Source organism: Vigna radiata, chromosome 7 (genome assembly GCF_000741045.1).
Source record: "Vigna radiata var. radiata cultivar VC1973A chromosome 7, Vradiata_ver6, whole genome shotgun sequence".
NCBI lineage: Eukaryota > Viridiplantae > Streptophyta > Magnoliopsida > Fabales > Fabaceae > Vigna > Vigna radiata.
Genome location: NC_028357.1, coordinates 38,662,180 through 38,687,508, shown reverse-complemented (window position 1 = coordinate 38,687,508; position 25,329 = coordinate 38,662,180). Strand labels below are relative to the sequence as shown.

The window sequence follows — 25,329 nt, the reverse complement described above, 5'->3', positions numbered from 1 at the left end:
TTTAAATTGTAATAATTAGTTGAAGATAAAACAAAATCGAAACATCACCCTTAACAGTGTCACCAAGCTTTTACCCTTAAATTAGTTGAAGCTCTTCTTGATGGCTATGATATTCTCAAATATCCAGATGAATCCTTTCCTGCACCGCCGATGACGATCGCCACTACCGTTGTACCTTCAACTCCGAATCCTGCTTATCAAACCTGCGTCGACAGGACTGTCTTACACCTTAAGCAGTTAAAGGAGTGTCTCCACACGGTGTCTAAAGATGCAGATTGGACATTCCTCAACTGAAGCAGAACACAAAGCCTCTCTGCTTCATCCTCGGTTTGACTCATTACTGTTCAAGTTGCATCTCTCTTCCAGATCATCCAACTTGCGGGAGGATATTAATTAAAATAATTAGTTTTAAATTGTAATAATTAGTATATTTACTTTCCTTTATTTAATTTAATTATTAGTGTTAAATATCAATTATTATAATTGATATTATAATAATTGATATTAAATTAGTGGAGTTTATTCCCTTTTAACTCTTTCCAATTAGGTTATTAATTTGTATATTTATACTATTGCAATCCAATGATCAAATGAGAAATTCATTTCAAATACTTTCTATATGATCATGATTTAAACTAAATAAGACATAACTCGCAATCCATGGTTTTATGCTAAGATTAATTTCTAGAATATGTAACACGTGAACATACTTCACACACATTCGTTTCTTATAACAAATTAACATATAAATTAATTAATATATTTTTTATTTTTTAAGATTCTTAATTGCTTTTCAATATTTAAATTTTTAATTAACTTATGTACATTATTTAAATTGAAAAATTAACTAAAAACTTAATTAATTTGTTTAAAAATAATATAAGAAAATTGATTTTGCTGAAAAAAAAAAGGTGAACGAATTACTTTTCATCTCCACCTCTAAACTTCACTTTCAGAAAGTGGTATTTATTGTCATGCCCATTTTAAAGTGACGCTGAAAATGTACTTTGTTGAATACTATTCTTGGATTCTTCTATGAAAAACTTAGACAAAAATTCATAAACAAGCCAATTCAATCACCCAACCCAATGATTCAAACACGCCCTTTAGACCTAAAACATTATCATCAAGAACCTTCTATCAACAAATAAGATAAATGAAAAGTGGGAAATTACGCTGCAATATAAACGATTTCATAAGGATTTGCCAAAAGACATTTTTTGCGTCACCTTATATAAGAAACACTATGATAACCGATTAAACATTAGAATAAATAGATTTCATAAGGGTTGAGATACGATATCCAATCGTTAAAAAGAACAAAAACATTAAGCATCCAGAAAAATAAAATTCACTCTAGTACAAAAACAACGTGTAACGTAGAATAATTTTAATTTTTAACATCAAATATAATCAACGTTATTTGGACGCTGAATGCATGATGTTATAGTAATGTATTTTCATATCCTATTACGATGGTCTTTTTTGGAGGGTAATGCTCCAATTAACTGGGCCATCCAAGTTTGGAAATGAGAACTGAGCCCATCAGTCCTTAACTATCATCATTGGGCCAACCAAACCTAATCTATCATCATCAACTTTCTCACAATCGGAAGAAATTAAGTTGTAACACATGAACTATTACACGTACGAATAATGAAAACTGAGAATAAATAACTGATATCATGTAAAAGTAGAGTTGAAAAAACAAGATTAATAAAGTAGTTATAAATTAATTAGGTTCCATAGTGGTCGTACATAACTTAAAGATATAATGTCATAGGATAAGAATAAAACTGCTACAGAAGATAAGACCAAACAGATTATCCCATTGTTTGATACAACAAATATTTGAGGAGACTGCAACTAAATATAATTAAAAAGTAACAAATGACATGTAGAAGAGTTAGAGTTTCACAATTTCATGTTGAGAACCTTACCTAAGGGCTGGTAGGATCCAGGCGATGAGGAAGGACTAAATGGTTTAGGGCTAGATTCCTCCCTAAGGGCAGTAAGAGCAAGCCTTCTTCTCTGCCTATGTTCCCTATGTCTCTTTATTTTCTCCTCTAATGCAGTTTTAGCATTCTCAGCAAACTCAGCCCTGCTTAGAGCCTGTTCTGCACGAGCCCTCAACTCAGAAATTTTCACTGATGCATTTTCCAGCTCCTTTTTCATCAATGCTAACTCTCCTTCAACTCCAAATAAGGATTTGCCTGTCACATGCTCATTGTTCTTCTCACTATTTCTCTCTTCAGCTTCTGCCTTTGAGTGATCGGTTGTAGAATCTTCACTGATCCTTCCATTCTTGTAAACCACCATATGTTCCTGCAGCTTAGACTTCAGCAATGCAATTTCCACCTGTGTTTCAATGTCGCTCCCCTTGTTCATGTTTAGTTCTGCTTTAGCCTCATGTAACTCACTAGTGAGTGATTCGTTAGTAATACTCAAGGCATTTATTTCTACCTTTGCAACCTTAACTTCTTGCTTTAATCGACTTAGTTCCATTTCTAGTGTGTGAATGTACACAGATTGATCCATTATCTTTCTCTCCTTTATTTCCATGTCAATGTTTAATCGGTCTAAGTCTTTGGGAGCAGAATCCTCAGATAAAACGAGTTTTCCATTAGCTAGTATATGTTCCAGGAGAAGAGAATCCACCACTGTAGACACTCCCATCGGTTGATTTTGTAACATTTCCGCATTCTTTCTCATATCTTCTAGCTGTTGTTGTACCTGAGCAGTAGCTTTTGTAGCGAAATCAATTTGCTCATCCTTCTCAGACAATAAAGTTAACTTCTCTCTCTCAGATTCAATGGCAGCTAGTTTTGAATTGTGAATAACTTCCTTGAGCTCCTTCACTTGCTGCACAAGTTCTTCTTTCTGTTCCTTTTCAGCCTCCAAAGCGGATTCCAATTGTTTTGCTTTGGTCAAGGAGTTCATTTCTGAATCTCTAGCAGCAACAAGTTCTGTTTCTTTGTTAAGAAGCTCCCTTTGTGTGGCCTTCAGTTCGCTTAAAACATGCGCAAACTGGTCTCGGACCTTCGCAGCCTCCAAACTCTGATCAACCATCTCTTTCATCTTGGATTCAAGTTCACCTTTGCGAGATTTACATTCTGAACATTCACTCATGTTCTTGTTTCTTTCAATGTCAGATTTCTTCAGTAGGGTAGACAATTCGTGGATCATCTTTTGGCTATGCTCCAACTTAAGAAGTGCTTGCATGTGTGCAGCATGCTTTGCTTCTAACTGAAACTTGCAGTTGGCCAATTCCTTTGTCAGCTCCTCAAATTCATTTCCACAATCACTCTGACCAAAAAATAAATCACAATCATGAATTTACCCGAGTGAACGAGGCTAATATTTTAAGATACTCTAAAATCCTTTCAAAACCATATTTCTTACTTATCTTACCTTACTCCTTGCAGCTTGATATTTCTTCTGATCACCTTTATCTCCAAACAAAGAGACAGCATTCCGGACAGGTTCAATTGATTTAGTATCTATCTCACTACCCATGATTTTTCAAAACTAGAGTGTGCTGCACCAGTATCACAAGAAAGTAAAAAGTAACTCCAAAATCCTAGGTTATCTGTCAAAACATGGTAAAAAGAGCATCAAACACAGATCTGTTCAACATTGTTAAAACAACTAAGGAAATTTAAAATATATATATATATATATTTATATATGAACTTAAAAATAAGAAGATACCTCAGTGGAGGGTAGGAAGCAAGGTTTGGAAGGAAAGGTAGAGAGGGAGAGAAAAAAACATTAAAGTTATGATGATGGAGGTCTGTTTTGGAAGTTGTATTAATGGAGATTAGCATTACGGAGAACACAATGTTGTGAAGTTGTCATGGAGTGTGGCCGTCGAAGAATCATTCATGTTTGGTTCTTGGGATTGTCGGGTGGAAGAAAATAAACATTGGTTTATGCTTTACCCTCTAAACTTGTACATTTACATGCAAACACTTTTCCTCTTATATGTTTTCTGTGGTCTCATGAGTGTGATCTGTGATCTGTGATGTGGAATAGGTATTCCTTTCTTTGTCTTGTTAAATATGTCAATTGTCAAAATTGTTAATTTAATCATTATTTACCAGTACATAGAATTGTAACTATTTATTTTTAATTGAAATTTAATGTGATCAGAGGGTAATATTTTAATTTTAATACTCTCTTTAAATGTTCTAGAACATGCTACATCACCGTCTCATTCATTTAGGTTTATATTTAGAAAAATATTTAATTGCCTGATGTCTTTTATGTCCAAAATGAAACAATAATTATAATTCAGTTTTTTTTTTTATATATATATATATAGTTTGTATCTTCAATCAAACAAGAAAGACTTGAAATTTTTTTAGAAAAGGATCTTATTTTGAATATAATGAAGACTACGCATAGAAGGGAATCAAATCTGTCTATAGCTTTATAATTTTTTGTTAGTATTTTCTAATTTTGTTACCATTGTAAAAAATACGAATAACGTAATTCTTTTATTTCCTCATAATGTAAAGAAAAACGTTAGTTTTTATTTATTTTATCAAAATAAAAATATCTGCATAGAAAGTTGCACAATCAATTTTTAGAAATTGAATTATTTCATTCATTTTCCTGTATCGTTAATTTACGAGTTGAATATAGTAAAAAGGTAGGTATAAGATTAATAATTTTTGTATTAAATATATATAAGATATTTTATTTATAATAAAACAGATGTGTAGACTAAATTTAAAATGAAAATAAAAGATAATAACAAATAAATTAAAGATAAAATTAACATAAAAATAAAATATTTATATTTATAAATTATTTAATAATATAATATATCTAATAATTTAAATACATTTTTTTTCAACTATTAGAATGATGTTTCAAAAATTAAACTATAAAAAAAAATTAAAATTTAAAATTTCAAAATGGAAAACGGATAGATTTTGGATGAAATAACTAACTCTAACAATGCTAATTTAAAGTAGCCAAAGAACTATTTGTTAAGTATTATTGGAATGATTTAATTAAACTTTAAGTTCATTATAAATTTAAATATTTTTAATTAAATTCTTATTACATTTTTTTTTCATATATTAAGTCTTTCAAAATATATTTTACGTTTTTTAATTAAGTTTTACTGTTTAATTTTAATTTAGTAAAGTTACTATCTTCCATTAGTTAGTTCAAGTGTATAAAGGACGACTTTAATTTTGAGATAAATCATTTTCATTTACAAATAATAAAAACTAGCTGTTATGTTAACTAAAAAAAGGTTCCTTCACAAAATAGCATTGTGATTCTATAACCATAACAATTAAACAATAAAAACTCATTTAAAAAATATAATTGCTCAATTGATAAAAAATTAATAAACATTAATTAAAAATACTAAAAAATTATCATGAACTTAAATTTAATCAAACCTATTAAAATTCATAGAAATTGTTTATAAAGTCTAATAATTAAAGGTATAGATTGAATTAGTGTAAACTCTTTAATATAATCATAAAATATAATTGATAATTCCAAAGGTTTGGTAAAAATATTTAAACCGGGGACTCTTATCAGATGTAACATTTAAGTTGGGAAATCATTTTTTGTATGACAGGTTTTATGGCACAGCAACCTCATATATTACATAAAGGAGAGATTGAATGTGAAACATCACCCACCTACACAGCAATTATAACCATAAACTCCTGAAATTACTGTTAATTTAGATTTCAAGGCAAGCTAAGCTCCTACCTGCAACATTGAAGCATCAGTCAAAACTGATCTAATTTTTTTTAAGGAAAAAATCTTTTTAACAACTTTTTTTTAATAACTTTTTGACAATGCATATCTGGTAATTTATGATTGGTCCGTTTCAAATATTTTTTTAAACATAAATTCAAATAGACCAATAAAATGATGGCACATGTCCTGTTGTCAAAAAATTGTTAAAAAAATTTGTCAAAATATCATTGTCTTTTTTCAATGAGAGTCTATTTTTAAATATAAATCCATGATCATCTCTTATTTTTCAGTTAAAACTGATTTAATTTTTTTTAATGAGAGTTTATTTTCATGACCATCTCTTATTTTTTCTGATTTGTTTTTGGTATTACTTCTACTAAAAGCTTCTCATCAATAGAAGAATCTTATGTGTATATAAACTTATGTCCATCTTTTATTTGTTCTGATGTGGACTTTGTTTGTCCTCAAGAAAGTGTTCGACCAGTTTTATCATTTTAACCTCAAAATCCAATTTAAGAGAGAAAATTTTGGAGTTTAACCTTATGAGATGTTTTTTTTTTCTTCACTTTGAGGGTTTTATTTGAAAGTTTCTTTATGCCACTCTTTGAGTTATCTGGTTTACCATCCATGACAGAGACATTTTACATACCATTGTGTTTAAACGTGGTTTTCCTTTCTGTCAAAGAGAGAAACTGAGACTTGGCAAAGTTAAAGGAGAATGGATAAGGCTCTCACTAAACTGGGAAGTGCTTGGATCTCCAAGAAAGCCAAGGCAGAGATTTCCCACATAACTGACGATCTATCAGTATGCATCTCTCACCATTTTTTTCTCTCTTAAAATTCTCATTTCTTAACTATCAAAGTGCATTTCTTCTTCTAAAAAGAAATTATTGAATCTGAACGATGTTGCAATGCAAGAAGGCTTATACTTTGCTTGCAATTTCAGGCTCTCTCAAATACTGTGGAAGAGAAGGCAAAACTTTTCATCAACAAGCTGAAAGGTACCTATTGTTTTCACATCTGTCACTTGCATTTCGAACATGAACTTGCAATATAGATGATAACAAACATACTAATGAGACACTCTGTTTTGTTATTAATAGGAAAATCCCAGAAGGCTTTACCAGATCTTCTTCGAGAGTACAACCTTCCTCCTGGTCTGTTTCCCCGCAACATAACTTGCTATGAGTTTGATGTATCTAAAGGAAAGTTGGTGGTGCACTTGTGCTTTCCCTGTGAGGTGTGCTTCAAGGACTCATCCATTGTGAGGTATGCAAACCGTGTAAAAGGAACCTTAACTAAGGGTAAGTTGAATGTTTTAGATGGAATGAAGACGAAGGTTCTTGTGTGGGTCAAGGTCACCAGTGTTGCTGTTGACAGTTACAAATCTGACAAAGTGTGGTTCACTACTGCTGGAGTTAAGAAATCAAGGCCCAAAGATGCCTATGAAATGCCTCGTGAAGCTATTAAGGTAGAAGAATTTTGAAGCACTTTATAATATGGTGATTCAATTCACAAGTTATGTATTATTTGCAATAGCTATATCATTAGACAATTGATTTTTCTTTCCTGGGTAAGTTTAGAGGTATTGTATATGTTGTTACATTTGAAATTCACAAATTTGACTGTCTGAACTAATGTATGATGTCAAGAAAAGTGTATGATCTGCGAAATTTGCAATTTCAATGATGTTGACATGGTCACAACACAAGTATATTTGTACTGAGTTGTAACACAGGTGAAACATTGCTGGAGTTTTGGTGAAACTTGGAGGAGAATCTGACATTCCTTTTGGTGATAAATTATCTCTGTTTTAGTTTCGATTACATTTGTATTAATTAATTATTTTTTATCAAATATAATAACTTTTTTATAAAACACTTTTAAAACAAATTTAAAAATTTATGCAACATATAGTCAAATATGTAATATAATTAAAAAATACTTTTAAAAGTTTGTTTAAATTTAAATATATTCAAAACAATTTTTTTAAACTAATGGCTATTATATAAATTAACTATTTTGTAATATAATATTTTTCAAAAACTTAAAAATATCTTCTTCTTTTTAATTATAAATTTTATTTATCTTCATGGCAATGTAATATATTACTGGATTATTAAACTTAGTTGGTTTTGTAATATGAATACAACATGTGTAACATCCCAATAAATTTATAACAAAAGTTAAGATTCATTATAGGACTTAACATGAATAATAATAAAGTACAATAAGAAGTAAGAATAAAGATGGATGAGGAATATCAAATAGCATATAGAATTAAAGTTGTACAAGAAGATGCAAGTCTGTTTACAAATTATAGAACTATTAGACGGAACGATCTTGGTATAGTTCATGACCGAACGGTAATACAAAAGGGAATCTAGACCGAACGGTTTTACACAAAAAAAAAACTAAACTGACGGTGATATAATAAAAACAGTAAAGCTAACTACGCCTACTGGGCAGACGGTCCTACACTATCTTCAGGCTGTACGGCTTGCAAAGCTTCTTCCACAGAGTCTTCAAAATCGCCCTCTGCTCCTACCCAAATGGATGATCATTGCGGTAAAGAGAATAACTGAACGGTTAAGACCGAACAACACATGGACAAAACAGGAAAATAAGGGTAAACTTATGTAAATTTAATTAATCATCTTCTCATACATTTAAAACATATAAACAATTCTCATACCATCAAGAATTCAAGCATGTCATCATATTCCAAGTATGTCATTCAAAAACCGAACGGTAAACTCAACATGACCAACTACTACTGACACTGTCCGGACGGTATGAATCATGTAGCTCACCGCTCTTTGCACCCGGGTGGACTTGGCTGGGATACACTCAACAGAATGCCACCCGAGATTAGTCCAGTGGAACCACCTCGGTATAGAAATACCCTAAGGCTAAAGGACCTCCTGTCATTCCCACGCATGAGTTACCTTTCTCTACATGAGAAAGCGTAATCACGGAATATCAGGATAGAGCAGAACCTGAGTCTGACCATAGTCATACTTTACCAATCAATTTCCAAATCATGAGATATTCCTCCTTGGAATACTCTTATATAATCATCATAAACCATTATCATTCTCGTTTTATACCATCCAAATTCAATAATCTTATTCATAAGGACTTCTTTCATATGATAACAATACAGTAATGAAATGACCGAACAATCGGGTACAATTAAGAAAGAGACCGAACATAGGGAGTTCTAGCAAGGGACCGAACGGTCAAAGATTAGAGAGAAAGACTTGATATCAGAAGTAGTATAGTAGATGAACGAACGGTCAAGCAAAGAAGGAAACCGAGCACAAATTAAAGATCAAAGAATATAACTAACTCATGAGAATGAACGAACGGTCAACAACATAATTAACCTTTGTAAGGAAAATCGAATATCAATAATTTAACCTTTAGCCGAATGCCTTTAAAATCGAAAGGAGTTCTCTTTGATAAAACGAGTGTCAGCACAAGACCAAACACTCTTTGGGTAAATTGAGTGTCAGTATAAGACCGATCACTTTTCCAGGGAATTAATATTATAAACTGAATACTTTAAAGATCAGGTGCTGGTATAAGATCAAGCACTAAAATAACAGAAGGCTAGTCTATGACCGAGCACTTCTCAAGACCGAGCACTCTTCAAGACCGAGCACTCAACAATGAATATCATATGTGTAAGACCGAACGCCATTCTAAGAAATGACAATTATTATGAGACCGAGTACGTTAAGGGCCGAACGCTCAGTATAAGGCCAAACGCTCTTAAGTAAGTATTTTATTCTGAATGACTAACTAAGCTGAGTATTTAAGTTTCAACATAATTGGTACAAGATCGGTCGGTCTTCAACTGATTCCTACAAAGGAAATACAATCCAGATCGATTGTTTTAGGGAAACCGAACGATCCTAATGACCCTCGGTTACAGATTCAGAATTTCACTAAGTTAAATAACCCTATGGATAATTTCATATACCAACATCAAACATGCATTACTCAACAACAAGATCATACAATCATATTCAATTTTCACATCATACAATCAACAATCATATACTCATATAATCATGCATATAGAAACCTTCATAATTAAATTTATAAACTTCCCTTACCTCTAACTCCAGCTAATCTTCTAAGACTCTTAGCAATTTCTCCTAAGGCTCCCGAAATCCAAAGTTGTCCAATTGAGATTCTGATCGGTGCAAGTGAAAGAGCTTGACACCGGGAATAACTATTCTGAAAGGAGTAAGGTGATCGGAGGAAAGGAGGTGGTCAGAATCTTAGAGAGAAGTTGGAGGTTTCTAGAGAGAAGGAGGAGAAGAATGAGTTTTCTGAAGGTTGAAGACGAAGTGTTTGCATGCAGAAAGTGGCATTAGTTTTAAAAATGAACTTTAAATACTCCCTCAATTAAAGCTACTCTGTCCATTCTCTGCACGCCACATAACTTCTACTATCTAAAAGATTTCATTCCCTCTGCTGCGACACAGTTTCAAAGGGTGAGGAATTAAATGTTGCTGGCAGCTTGTCTCCCACTTGCATAGGAAAACTAGAGGGACATGACACATATATCTCACTAAAGAGGGGTAATTAACAGGGTGTAACAATATGTTTTTCATTCAGAAGATTGTCACCATTTTTGTTTTCGTTAAGAAAATATTGACTAGTTTTTATACAATAGAATTTTATTTTATTTATTTATTTTTTTTTTGGAGTGGTAGGTAAGTGGTAAACCATCTATTTACTTTACTGAATAATTTTAAAGAATGTAATAATTATTTATTTTTGGTACAACAAATTTTATTTAACATAAAAGATTGTCAATAATACACAATCTTTTAATCCATTGATTTTAATTTATTTCTTAATTAGAGCAATTTGAATTTCAATTTAATAATATTTTATTATATTTATTGATGTGCAATGTTGTACGGACTTTTTTCTTCTTCTAAAAACTGTTAAGAAATATTTAAATTAAAAAAGAAATTATCCACCAAAACCCAAACCAGATACCACCCCTTCCCTGTTCAATAACTTCCATTTTTTTTTAAAAAAAACTAAATTTTAAAAGAATCCTGATAAAAGGATTAAACTGACCTTAGAAAAATCAGGGGTTAGAGGCTTCAACCTGTTTAACTAAAAAATATGTTTTTTTTTTTTTAAACTGGAGTTGTTATTTTTTTTAAACAATTATAGTTGCTAATTTGATATGTTGGAACTTAAACATTATGTGTCAGATTTATATGTTATGACTTTTTACACTTTTAAGTGGAACTTAAATTTTTAAAATTCAATTATTCTATATTATTTTATTAATATTGTTATGAAAAATAATAGTTGTATTTACTAAAATAAGTTTAACTTATTTAAACAGTTGAATCTCACATTTATTTATTTTTTTTCTTTGACACATGAGTTTTTTTATTAGCTGTTGTTTATTTTTTCTCATTTTTTTTGTTCAAAAGTGACAATATGACCCAACTCCTTTAGGTCTCTCATATTTAATCTGTTAAACTTGAGATCCCGTTTTTCAAATGTATTTTAAATAACTTTCGGGTTATAAGTTATACAAGTAGAGTTTTAATACTAGAATAAAAATTTCAGTTTGCTTCACATTTTTTATTATTAGCCTAAAAACTGGTCCATTACTTACTCTTTTTTTTAAACTATAATATTATAAATGCTAAACTATTCTTTACGAAGATTAAAATAAAAAGATAAAATGTAACTGTATTTTTTTAATATTTTGAATTGTAAAATATAAAATTTGATTGTAGATCTTGATTTGTGTAATATAAAATTTAGTTTTGGATCTAGAACATTTTGGATTCTGTAAGGTAAAATTTAATAACAAATCTAATACATTTTAGATTACATAATATAAAATATATAAAAAATATATATTTAAGATACAATTCAGAATGTATTTAAAAAGATATTATAACTTATATAATCTAAAAGATATTATCAAATTTAAAAGTATGTCCAGAATATATAATAAAATACATTAAAAACATATATTTTAAATTATATCATCTATAATATATTTCATTTTTTTTAATTCAAAATATATATTTTTAAATATATTTGGAAATATAAAAAAAAAACATGTTTTCAAATCTCAACCACCTTCTAAAATATAAAAAAAGAATTGTTTTCATAAATCCAGAATTATTCTGAAGGTTGTGATACATGCATAATAATGTTGTTAAGAAACGGGTGAGCGGCTACCTAAAGACCAAAAAAAAAATAATATATTTTATATTTTTATTTTTTTAAACAAAGGTTAAAAAAAGAAAAAAAATTGAATATATTTTAGATTTTTTTTTTAAACAAAGGTTAAAAGGGTTATTTTATGTCTCAATAATCATGGATAAAAGATGAGGCATTTTCTTTAACTGGATTATTTTTGTTGGGCCTGAAGCCCAATTACAATAGCGTCCATCTGACGCATTAGAAAGATCCAACGGTGTAGAAACAAACACAAGAAGATCTGATACACAAAGGAAAATAAAACCCTAACTGGATAGGTTGGGTTTGGTGGCGAAGGAATATATTATATAGGTACAGAGATCTGTACTTGTATCTTCACTTGCTCTTCTCCGCCAGTTCTCAAATCATCAGTCTTCAATCCAAGCCATGTCGGACGAAGAGCACCATTTCGAGTCCAAGGCTGATGCCGGAGCATCCAAAACCTACCCTCAGCAAGCCGGTACCATTCGCAAGAATGGTTACATAGTCATCAAAAGCCGTCCCTGCAAGGTGAATTATTTTTTCAAACCCTAATTTGCTTTTTTCATGTTTTCTTTTATGATTACTGCTTTTTAGATCCTAATATGTTTTTACAATTCCTGGCCGTCACCGCCATTATTTAATAAATCAACTGTTGATTTCATGTCCTGCCTCTGTTCTTGATTTTGTAACTTATTTTGATTATGTCATATATTTATATATAAACAGGTTGTGGAAGTTTCCACTTCCAAAACTGGAAAACATGGTCACGCTAAGTGTCATTTTGTTGGAATTGATATTTTCACTGCCAAGAAGCTTGAGGATATTGTGCCTTCTTCTCACAACTGTGATGTATGGATGACTTGATCTTTTAAATTTTCATTTTTAATTTTTGTAGTTGTAGTAGATTAACCTAACTTGCCACTGTTTTTCCTTTGTTGTTGCAAATTATGGTTGTTAGGTTCCTCATGTGAATCGTACTGACTATCAACTCATTGATATTTCTGAGGATGGATTTGTAAGTTTATTCAGATTTTTTTTTTTCCTTTTTTTTATCATTGTAAATAGGGTAAATGAATTCTGAACATGAGTTTGCTAATACCATTATTGTAGGTGAGTCTGCTTACTGAAAATGGTAACACTAAGGATGACCTCAGGCTCCCTACTGATGAGAGTCTTCTGACTCAGGTTGGTTCAAATTTGGAGATTTTCTCCCCTCTTGGATTGACCAATATAAGTTATTTTTTTGTTAGTATATTCTCTGATCGGGTTTGTTTTAATGGTATCTCTTTGCAGATAAAGGATGGGTTTGCTGAGGGCAAGGACCTTGTTGTGTCTGTGATGTCTGCTATGGGTGAGGAACAGATTTGTGCTTTGAAGGACATTGGGCCGAAGAATTAGCTTTTGGTGTGGCTGTTTCTTATTTCTATTTAAGCAAAATTATTTTTGTAAACCTTGGTTTGTTCAAGAACTGCTTATAGATTTTAGTCAGACTAGTCTTAACCATTGTGTTTTTCTGTTGTCATGTGATTTTATTATGAAAAGAAGAGTATGTGGGAATTATTTTTGGTATTATATGATGAATGGTGAATATTTTTGGTATGAAATGATGAATTTCATGAGAAGACATGGTAAATAGGTAATGTGAGAGTGCCAATTCAACAGAAGATACTTAATTTTTCTTTTAAAAAAATATAATATCAAATCTAGTAATATTTTTGAAAATGGATTTTATTTTATTTTTATTTTGAACATTTTTCTTTTATTTGAAGAAGTTTAAAATGAATTTTCTGTAACAGGATCTTTAAATGGGTTTATTGGTAAAGTGATACTTTGAGTTTGTATAATTGCTTATTCTGGCTTTAAAGTTCATCTAATTATACGATGTGACTGTCTATACGATGTTATTTACTTTACAGTGACTGTCTTTCATGTGTACATAAATGTTTACAAATTATGTTGTATATTTTATAACTTATATATATATATATATATATATATATTTTAGATCAGTTATTTTTTTACCGAGGAATTATAAAAGTTAGTAAGTTTTGTTTATAATTATATTTTGAATAAATAGTAGGTTTACTTCATAAATTATAAATGTTTCAGGTTTTTTATGGCTGGGTTATTTATTTGTATTGTTTTTATTTTTCTTTCCAAAATTTAAAGAAATTACTTAGATTTTTGGGATTGTACCTGTCTTCCTAAAAGATTTTTATCTTTGATCTTTTCACATTTTTTATAAGAATAACTATGTAATTTAATTAAATTGTTTTCTTTTATCTTTAAATTTAACCAGTTTTCTTCCTTATTTCCACCCACGTGTTTTTTCTTCTAATTCATTTTTTTTATTCTCTATTTATTTATTTTCTGTTTTAGTGCTTTCCTTATCCAAATAGAATGTGATTAATTATCTTTTTTTTGTTCAGTAAAGTTGGGTAGAAACTAAAAATTAATTAAAATTTGGAAGGCTAGTTTGAAATTCATAATTAAAAGTTAGGAAACTAATTTATTCCATTATAAATGTTATATATATATATATATATATATATATATATATATATATATATATATATATATTAAAATAGTTGACAAATACGAAATGAAACACAAATAAAAATATTTATATGATCTTTGTATACATGTTTTTATGAACTATTAATAAAAATATAATTATGTGAAATTCCATTTGAATAGTATTATAGTACTGAAATAAAATATTTTATTTTAAATATTTAGAAGACAAATAATTTAATTTATATTGTATATTAGGACTATAATATTATCACCTTTGTACATTTTCTTAATATACTATATTACAACTCTATTACAAAATTATAATTAACATGATTAAATATGGTTAAAATATCCACATAATTGATCCTTAACCATAGAAGATGTTTTTACAGCTATATCTTCATGTGCAATAAAGTATTCACTAAAAAAACATAACACACAACAGATAGTGAAAGATAAACCAATATATAAAAGGAACACTTTATATAAATAAACACATACTGTATTGTAATACTAATTATACAAATATAAATTATATAATGAAATATTCTTTTCAACTCAATCATTTAGACGTATACATTTGTTCAAAGATTTTAACAGTTCTGATGAATAACTTTCACACATAAAATAAATCTTATTAAGGCCATTAGAATTTCAAAAAGTTTTTCATACCAAATCCTTTAACCATTCTACTTTATTTAATGATGATTGGACTCCTATATAGATACATACATTACACAACAAATAGAACTTCTTCATGAAATTCCTTTTTCTAGAATAAACTACACTTTACTTCATCATTCTTAATCAATATAACATATAAGGTCAATTAAAATACCTACGTACATACATATTTATCAACAAGTTCATCATCACATTCAAAACAAAAAAAACATGATAGTTTAATTACTGTCCAACAAAACTCTGACAGAAGCGTTCTTGGAAGAATCTAGTCCAATGAGATATTGGTTAACCCGCTTAGAAAAACCACTATTGGAGTGTTGTCCAACGCTATTAGTGACACACTACGGTATTAGAAAACCCCAACTTCTTTTGAGCTTAATTTGTGTAATTTGATATTCCTTAAGCCAATTCTCAATGTTCTATATTTTTATGATAATAAGATTCGTGATTCTTGACTTAATAAATGTCCTATTATCAAATTCAAGTCTTACAAAGGCAATCCATAAAACCACTTAACATCTCAAATCAACCATCCTAAACATCAATTACAAAGTTTTATCATTCCACACATATTCTACCACATTATCACAAATTTAATGCACAAAAACAACAATTTCACCATTCAATTCTATCATACATGATTTTCACAATATCATAAATGCAATAGAAATTCTAACTCAAGATTGTACAACTAATAACTTAAATCAACAATAATCATAAAACAAGCATATCATCAAAGTAAAGATTTAGCATTCCTCACTTGACAAACGACTCAAACAACTTTAATAAAACCAAAACATCTCCAGTTCTACAAGATGCTCTTTCTACGCATATGAAACATCATAAAGACATATCGTTAAAATCATTTATCAACATAAACTCATAGAAAATTAAAAAGACACATGCAAGAGGAAGAAGACTCACATGCAACGAAAAACATAACTAGACTAATAAATAGACTGAAATGCGAGTAGCATCAGAGTTTTGCTCATAAATCCTTAAAGAGCGGGGGAGATAGGTTCGAAGTTAACTTAATGATTAAGATAAAATATGTTGTATTTATGTCTGTTAGAAGTTGACTTTAAACCTAACTCAACTCCACAAAGTCGGCTTGTAATAGAGTTGTCAAAATGGGTCACAATCCGCAGGCCAACCCGACCCACCACGGGTTCGAGCCGAGTTGGGTTTGAAAAAATTGTATTTTTTTTATGTAGGTCAGATTTCAACCCAGCTTATTTAAACCCAGTTCATGCAGGTTGAACCTGTGGTGGACCAGGTTGGCCCACCGACCCACCTAGCTAATTTTATTTTATTAAAATTTAATTTTAATTTTATAAAAAAATATTTATTATTTTTTTTGCTTGAAAAAATTATTTAATGGACCAGTAAATCAACCCATTTACCCACCAACTTGTGGTGGGTTGGATCGGGTTCGAATTTTTTTGACTCACTAATAAATAATTGGATTAGATTTGATCACTTAGTGAATCAACTCGTAGTGAACCGGACCGAATTTTTTGTTTTAACAGTTTTAGTTTATAAGATAAGTTTTACACCTTAATTATATATTATAATTTGAGATTATGTTAGTTCACTCGTTTGTGTTTGTACTATAATAATATAACTCATGAAATAAATGACCTTACAAATATTCCAACTAACACATAAAACGACGAGATTATTAAAAAACTTGGAGATTTTTCGAATTATTTTGAACAATATTGATTTTAATTATAGCAGAACGTTTATTATTATAGATTTATACTTTTGTTTAAACGACACTTAATTGAATTAGGACTTTTAATAAAGTTATCAATACTAAACCAAATTAAATTTTTAATTTCTACAATAAAAATAATTTATACCGTGACATTGTGAGATGTACAAAGAACAAAAATTAGTGAAATAAATGAAAAAAAAACACTGTTGGATAATTTTATATAAAATAAATTAAAATGACTATTAATTTTAAATATTTAATAAATAAATATATTATAAAAGATAAAATAAGAATAATAATTGTGAAAAAAAAATTATAGATAAGATTTTTTATTTAAACAAATTATATTTTATTAGAATATTTAGAGATTCATGTCATTTGTTAAATCAGAAATAAAAACATAGATCCTTCTTGTTCCGCTGTATCTCCTTTTTCCCTGCTCCCTGTAGTGTAGAGCGAGAAGGAGGATGAGTTCTTCTCCGCCTCGTTCTCGTGGCGACGGCGAGAAAAGGCCCAGGTTTTTCGACTCAAACGCCAAGGCCATCTGTTGGTCCAAGGCTGATATTGTCCCCGGCCGCCACCCTGAGAGGTGGCGCAAAGACGCCGCGGGTAACATTGTCTGCAAACGTTTCTACAACTGCATCGGCTGCCTCTGCTACGAGTACGATCACATCATCCCCTTCTCCAAAGGTTTCATTCTATTTTAAATCCATTCATTTCTTCTGCGGCATTTCCGTAGTCTATTCTTCTTCTATAAGAATCGTACTTTTAGTTAAGAGAACATTCTGGGAAGTGACTGAAGATAGAACTAAATTAAAATGACAATGACAATGATAATTTCAGTTGTTTTTTTTTAAATGAAAATTGGTAGAAATTTCCAGATATAAAAAAAGTGACTGGATGCGTATAAAAACCCGTGTTGTTTGTATTAGGTTTGTCGTCGAATGAATAGCCAATTGGGCTTCCTATTTTGTAATTTGATATTGATCTAATTGTCTCGTGATGTTGCGGTCTAGGTGGTGAGTCTACAGCAGATAACTGTCAAATACTTCAATCAAGAGTTAACAGACTCAAATCGGACAAATATGACGTTGATTCTAATCAATTGAAAGACTACTCGTGTGAGGTTAATTTTACTGGTATGCCTGCTTCTGTCTTTGTCTATCTCTGCATTTCACTCTTTCTTTATCTTCTTATTATGCATTTACCCTTCCCTGGCTTGAGGAATTCCTTTATTCATCTTTGTTCATCGTGGAGGAACAAATGATAGAATTATTTTTAGGTACTGAAAATCACAATTCCTATTTTCGAACTCAGTCACCTTAGTAAAGTTAGAACCTCAATCCTCTTCAACATACAGCCCAAATTGTAGGTAATAGTTGTGATTCTTTCAATTGCTGGTTTTTTCAATTTATAGCTTGCATCATTGAAGAGTATCTGCACAATTTTTTTAACGTGTCTTGGTTGCACGGATTGGGATTTTCTAAATGCTGTACACATTCATGTCCTTCAATTTCTTCACTAGAAGCTTTTGCCTGCACTTTTTGGACTCTACACATTATGAGTTATGGACTACTTCACCTTTGTAAAAAATAATGAAAGCGGTTAAATGAAATTCTCTATTCATGTCTTAGTTTCCTTTCTTTTGTTTTACGTGAATTTCTTAGTTCAGCCAATGCTTCATTTTAATTGAATCAATTAAGAATGTTTCGTTCTAGTTATCTTAAATTAGTCACCCTGATTCTGAAGATCTCCAAAATTAGTTGGCAATACATTTTTAGATTGATTTTAAGTGGATTGATTGGCAGTCACTATCCTGGACTTAATATTGTTATGGGTAGTTTATTCACTGTATCCCGTTAAAAGAATTGTTGTTACATTACACTTAGGACCCTTTTTTGTTTGATGATATTTATTTGAAATAATAGTAAAAAATGAAGGGTTGTGAAAAAATAAAAGGGCGTGAGTTGATATAAACCAAGCAGTATTATTTTATGTAACTATCAAGTATCCTAAGGGTTATTGACATTGTGATTATTTGGCCGTAAATTCATGTAATAGTTTTGGTTTAATCTTATTATAAATAGAGTTCCTATCCATGCAGCTAGTATGCCAAATATAATATAATCTCCTTTATTTTCTCTAGTCTCCTATCTTTTTTTCTAACAGAGTGGTATGAGAGCTTAGGCTTTGATAATTGAGAGATACACTTAGTGAGTTGATAGATGACAAACAGAATCTTGATCTTGGTTCAAGGTGCTCATTTACCAATGAGTTATGGCAATTGGTGCGGTCAGATGAGGCCCTGCTGGGGTATCAAGATGCTTGGGAGGTTATAGATAAATGTTATACCGAACAGGAAACTGAGAATACTTTGTCTCCAAATGAGAGTGAGGCTTTGTTGAAGATAAAGAAGAAGGATCAGCAAGCACTTACCATTACCTATCAAGTTTTTGAGGACATCATGTTTGAGATTGTCTAATGCATTCACACCCAAGCAAGCTTGGGAGATTTTGAAAAACTCCTTTGAAGGTGTTGACAAGGTAAAGAAGGTGTGCCTACAAATTCTTCATGGAGGGTTTGAATCCTTGCGAGTGAAGGAGACGAATCAATTTCTTATTTTAACAACAAGGTGATAATGATTGCAAATCAAATTATGAATTATGGAGAGAATGTGGAAGATGGCTGCGAGCGGTATAGAAGATTCTTCATTCATGTACCGTAAAATTTGATTTACCGTAAAATTTGATTTTGTGGTTTGTGCTGTTGAAGGGTCAAAAGACATAGAATTGATGATCATAGACCAATTGACGGAATTGGTTAGACAAATAACCAGTTGAAGGGTCAGTGGACATTCAAGTATAAGAAAAAAAATTGATGAGAAAAAGGTGGAGGTAGTTCATCTGAAGACACAAGATTTCATTTTCAGTAAGCTCCTCAAGGTTAAACATTTTACATGATTAAGAAAATGACTTGGTATGCAGAAAATTTGTTGAGAATTTTCTAACTAAGGGGGATGCTGGAGATAAAAGGGAGTGACTTTACATGAAAAGTCTATAATAACTAAAACCTACTCTAATATAAAAAGAATAATCAATCCATCTTTTTCGTGTCCCAAATGCAATAAAATCTTCTCTATTTTTCTAACAGATCTAGGCCTGATCAATTATTGACATGTTCATTGAAATTATATGTCTATTTCACAATTACTTATAGGTATATTGTTGAACAAGTAAATTGTGTAGTGCTCAAATTTTTGCATAATCAATCATGTTTCTTAGCTCAATATTCTACTTGTGATCAATTAGCAGATAAGGAGCTTGATATAATTGAGATGGCTGTTTACGGGGATGTGGTGCGGCCTGGAAATCAGTGTCGTTGCAGAACTATTGCTGAGAAGCTTGGCAAATTTAAACCAAAAGATGACAAAGATGCTTGTAAGTTGCCACAGGGATGAATCTTAACTGTAGTAAGCAACTATACAACATAATGTATTGAAAACAGAAGCTCATGCCAAATAAGTTTTAGACAAAAAACAATCGTTTCACTTTATATCATACCATTTGGTCTAGCGTTAGGATTGACATCTAGACCTAGTTGTTAACAATAATTCTAGGTTTCTGACTTCTTTTAAGTAACCTCTAAAGTAATAGGGAAAAAAAATCTATTATCAATGACAAAATCAACAATTTATATTTAATAAGAAACTTGCATATATGTGCGTTAATCATAGATTTGTTTGACTGTTTTTTTTCCTGATAAATGGTTGAGATCGTTTGCTTAATTAATTAAACAGGGCCACCACCTCCACCGCCACCATTTCAACCTTCAACTTTAACAGCATTTATGAGACCACCTGAAACTTCTCTTCCTTTCCCTCCACCCCCACCACCACCCCCGCCTCCCTTTTTTGGGCAAAATGTAGGAAGCTTAGTACCTTTTCCATCCCCTAGGGAATCTGTGGCTTCATCAATGGTTGGAGAGACTAGAGTATCTTTAACACTTCCTACAACCCCTTTTCCATTTACAAGCACTGATGTTAAACTGGATGTTTCTCAAGTGGGTACTGCAGTGATCCCTTCACAGCCTCCTCCACCGCCACCACCTCCAAGGTATGAAGTTTCATCTGTTCCTTCTTTGATAGCACTAGCATCTCCTCTTCCAAAGAATAAAATTCCATCAGTTCCCCCTCCTCCCATTTTTCCTACAGCTTCAACAAATAGGGCTCCACCCCCTCCTCCCCCAACACCCTCATTTGCATCACATAAAGGTTCACCTCCACCAGCAACCCCACCTCAAACTCAACCCCTGTCTCCGCCTCCCCCTCCCCCTCCCCCACCCAATTCACATATATATTCAGCTACACCACCTATAGTTAATTCACATGTATATTCAACTACACTACCTATACCTCCGCCACCACCCCCACCACCTCCCCCTCCTTTTGCTAAAGCTTCATTACCTCCCTCTCCACCTCCTTTCAATAGTCCTCTTCCACCACCACCACCGCCACCACCTCCTTTTAGTCAAGCTCCACCACCACCTCCACCCACACTTCCTTCCCCACCTCTTCCTCTATCAAGTGTGGCCTCTCCTCCACCTCCTCCAATGTATAAAGCCGCACCTCCCCCACCACCACCTCTTCCTCCATCAAGTGGAGCCTCACCTCCACCACCACCCCTTCCTCCATCAAATGGAACACCACCTCCACCTCCACCACCTCTTCCTCCATCAAGTGGAGCCCCACCACCCCCTCCACCTTCAATGTATGGAGTACCACCTCCACCACCACCTCCATCAATGTATGGAACACCACCTCCACCACCTCCTCTTCTAGGCAGTCGAGGACCACCTCCTCCTCCAGGCGATGGAGGACCACCTCCTCCACCTCCTCCTCCAATGTATGGAACACCACCTCCTCCACCCCCTCCATCGTATGGAGCACCACCTCCTCCTCCCTCAATGTTTGCAGCACCACCTCCTCCGCCTCCTCCTGGTGGTCGAGGTCCTCTTCCTCCACCTCCCCCAGGTGTTCCTGGTGCTCCTACACCTCCTGGGTGGCGGACTCCGCCCCTTGGTGCAAAAGGTGCAAATGTTGGAGTTGATCCAAGAGGGAGAGGACGTGGGTATGCGCGCCCTACAGGGGCTGAACCCCGTAAATCCTCTTTAAAGCCTTTACATTGGAGCAAAGTTACAAGGGCACTACAAGGAAGTTTATGGGAAGAACTACGAAGACATGGAGAACCACAAATGTAATGTGTCTTTTCTACTGTTGAGAAGTATTGCTGAGAAGCTTGGCAAATTTAAACCAAAAGATGACAAAGATGCTTGTAAGTTGCCACAGGGATGAATCTTAACTGTAACAAGCAACTATACAACATAATGTATTGAAAACAGAAGCTCATGCCAAATAAGTTTTAGACAAAAAACAATTGTTTCACTTTATCTCATACCATTTGGTCTAGCGTTAGGATTGACATCTAGACCTAGTTGTTAACAATAATTCTAGGTTTCTGACTTCTTTAAAGTAACCTATAAAGTAACAGGGAAAAAAAATCTATTATCAATGACAAAATCAACAATTTATATTTAATAAGAAACTTGCATATATGTGCGGTAATTATAGATTTGTTTGACTTTTTTTTTTTCCTGATAAATGGTTGAGATCGTTTGCTTAATTAATTAAACAGGGCCTATCGTTCACTTCTTATTTTTGGTCCATGAACATGGTATCCCTTCCTGGAGATAAGTAAAATCTGGAGAGCTTTCTTCCTCCACCTCCAAATTTTACTGTGATGTTCATTATTACACTATCAGATTATATATATATATATATATATATATATATATATATATATATATATATATATATATATATATTATTAAATTCGATTATGGATTTCTTAAATTTTGAAATTTGTTTTCGATTTTTTCAGATTCCGAAATATAATTTTTGGTTTTTTTTTTTATTTTGATTTTTTCTGGATTTTCAAAATTCGGATACCGAAATTCGGTTTTAGATCTACTTGGATTTTGAAGGCGGGGTTTTGAATTTTTTGCATTTCAAAATTTGATTTTGAAAGTATTTTTATTTTGAAATCTGATTTTGGATTTTATGGATTTCAAAATATTTGTTTCCTGCACCCTATCACTTCCCAATAAAAAGTTCTGGAAATTTTTTTCCAAAAAGCAATTACCGGCTCCTATATTACGGAATTTATTTTCCGGAAGGAGTTTTGATGGGGAGGAAAAAGAAATGTGATGAGGTGTAGGATGCAACAGCGGTCACGGCTTCCAGTTGAATCTTCTTGGATCAATAAAAACGATTGAATTAGTCCGATTGTTTTTGTTCTTGCATGCTTTTGTGTAATTTTTATTTATGGATTTTGGTGATATTAGAACTTTATTTTGAATATTAGTTATTTCAAAATAATGTCTTAAATTTTGAGCTATCAATTCCTATTTTTTAAACTTTATTCACTATTTCATTTATTGTTATTATTTTATTATGTATCAAGTTTTAAATTTGATTAGATTTGTCATAATATATATTTTTTCAAAGGTGTGTTGGTCAGTAATCTATCTGTCCAACCATTAATCCAGTACATTAAGAGGGCAACTTTTCAGAACCGTTTAAGAAAGCTATTTTCTATTTTTGTTTTTGATATTTTTTATTTTTGTAATAGATAATTTAAACAAGTGGCTCATAATCTTTAGAATAAAAGTAAATAAAATAGAAAAAAATATATTTAAAATAACTTGTTTATCGTCTTTTAGTTTTTCCGATTTCTAACAAGAATACAGTACTTTTGAAATGCTACGAAGCGATTTAATATTGCATTTATTATTTTCACAGCTTAAAGGTTTGTTGGGTGTGAGGGAGTAGGGCCATCCATGGCATCCTGAACAAAAGGATAAAAGAAATTGTCCCTTTTAAACTGATGTGCCAAGAAAGATTACTAAAATTTTGCAACATACTAAATTAATTCACTTAGCATAATGCAGTTAGGATTTATCTCTCCAACAGTTTTCATTTAATTTGTACCACATGGATGTTACATGGGATATTACAAAATTGGCTGTATTCATTAATCTTCCTGTCATAAGAACACAACATCATGGTGATTAATGGTTCATAATTCCATTACATTCTTAAGATAGAGAATCATTTCCTTTTGTGTCAAGAGAATGTATCTAAATAATGTTTTAACAGTAGAAGGACCAACATTCTCCCTTGAAACACTAACGCAACACAAGGTTTAAGTAAATAAGATTCATCTTATTACATAATATTTTTAAATTAATTAATATTACCTATACATCATAGATCTAAAATACTTTCATTTTATATGTACCATTTGAAGTGTTAATTTACGTTTTATCAAAAAATGTTGGAGAACAAAATTAAGAGATGAAGACATAAAAATAAATTAGAAAAAAAATGGACGAAACAGACATTGTCAAAGGAGATGTTGCAGACAAAATAGCTGTATTTTTTTTTATATTGGACAATCTGAATGATTTTTTTTAATGAGTTTCTTTTACCTTTCATCTCCTTTCTTCTACCTTCACCCACATCCTTATTTATCCTTTCCATCACTTTTCTCCCTTTCAATTAAATTTGTTCAGATATGTCTTTTTACTTAGTTCTGTTACATTTTATTATTTTATGAACTATACAACTATGATATGTGTTAGTCACTTGAACAATTCTGCTCGATGACACCATAAAGCATCTCGACTTACCTCTAATTATAAATTACCTCACTAGCAACTGATAATCATCTAGTTATGCAAAACTACTTCGTTAATCAAGATTATAACATTAATAACTCATTTAAGAATTGGGCCAACAACAATTTAGACCCACACTAGGCCCACAAGTAAAAAGCCCACAACAAAGTAGTATAAATACAATACATATTAATTTTTACACATTTCATAGTTTAAATTTTTTTTATTGATAATGTTAGTTGTTAGTACTTTATTAGTGGAAGAAGTTGAACCCACAACCTCTCTTATGAGATTAATCGCAGGTATATGATTTTTCAAATGTAGAAGATATCACTTTTATCATATCTCTTAGTAGGGATGAAGAAAAAAAAAACTCTAAGCCAATAAGTATGTTCTCGTATCTACAAATAAGGACCATAATTCATTTTATAATAGTTGTCAGTCACATTTCATATTTTAAGAATTCCAATTCAGCTTCTCATGAATATTACGTTAGTTATTCACACAATAAAATTTTATAACAAATATGTTCTCAGTCATAAATTTAATATTAATAAACCACTTTATTATTTTAACCAATCACGTAATGACTCTAATATATTTAAATAATATATATGTGACCCAAAAATTCTAATAATCTCTCATTGGGATCACATATGTATGTCCTTACAAATGTGTTAAACTTTATGAGTTCAAAA

The 25,329-nt window shown here is 31.4% G+C and overlaps 4 protein-coding genes across 11 annotated transcripts; 3 read left to right on the top strand and 1 right to left on the bottom strand.

Annotated features, from left to right (window-relative positions):
* Positions 1–1,914: 1,914 nt before the first annotated feature.
* LOC106766416 (early endosome antigen 1) lies at positions 1,915–3,782 on the bottom strand. Its single transcript, XM_014651145.2, has 3 exons — positions 3,712–3,782; positions 3,412–3,589; positions 1,915–3,306 (listed from the first exon to the last, which is right to left on the bottom strand). Exons 2-3 carry the CDS (start codon positions 3,514–3,516, stop codon positions 1,915–1,917), a joined length of 1,497 nt encoding a protein of 498 aa, XP_014506631.1. The 5' UTR covers positions 3,517–3,589; positions 3,712–3,782.
* Positions 3,783–6,366: 2,584 nt separating this feature from the next.
* On the top strand, positions 6,367–7,511 carry LOC106767678 (uncharacterized protein At5g01610). The gene is made up of 3 exons (XM_014652617.2): positions 6,367–6,538; positions 6,680–6,734; positions 6,837–7,511. Exons 1-3 carry the CDS (start codon positions 6,452–6,454, stop codon positions 7,217–7,219), a joined length of 525 nt encoding a protein of 174 aa, XP_014508103.1. The 5' UTR covers positions 6,367–6,451; the 3' UTR covers positions 7,220–7,511.
* Positions 7,512–12,259: 4,748 nt separating this feature from the next.
* On the top strand, positions 12,260–13,580 carry LOC106766768 (eukaryotic translation initiation factor 5A-2). The gene is made up of 5 exons (XM_014651516.2): positions 12,260–12,504; positions 12,703–12,825; positions 12,935–12,991; positions 13,087–13,161; positions 13,270–13,580. The coding sequence occupies exons 1-5, from the start codon at positions 12,382–12,384 to the stop codon at positions 13,372–13,374; spliced, it is 483 nt and encodes a 160-aa protein (XP_014507002.1). The 5' UTR covers positions 12,260–12,381; the 3' UTR covers positions 13,375–13,580.
* Positions 13,581–17,284: 3,704 nt separating this feature from the next.
* LOC106766777 (formin-like protein 20) lies at positions 17,285–22,464 on the top strand. 8 transcript variants are annotated; one of them, XM_014651527.2, is made up of 4 exons: positions 17,285–17,587; positions 17,914–18,036; positions 20,209–20,334; positions 20,694–22,464. In XM_014651527.2, exons 1-4 carry the CDS (start codon positions 17,365–17,367, stop codon positions 22,151–22,153), a joined length of 1,932 nt encoding a protein of 643 aa, XP_014507013.1. In that variant the 5' UTR covers positions 17,285–17,364; the 3' UTR covers positions 22,154–22,464. The 8 variants fall into 8 exon arrangements, with proteins under 8 accessions (XP_014507013.1, XP_022639342.1, XP_022639346.1 ...); XM_022783621.1 differs by having other exon boundaries at positions 20,206–20,334; XM_022783625.1 differs by having other exon boundaries at positions 17,288–17,587; positions 20,206–20,319; positions 22,213–22,464.
* Positions 22,465–25,329: the final 2,865 nt, after the last annotated feature.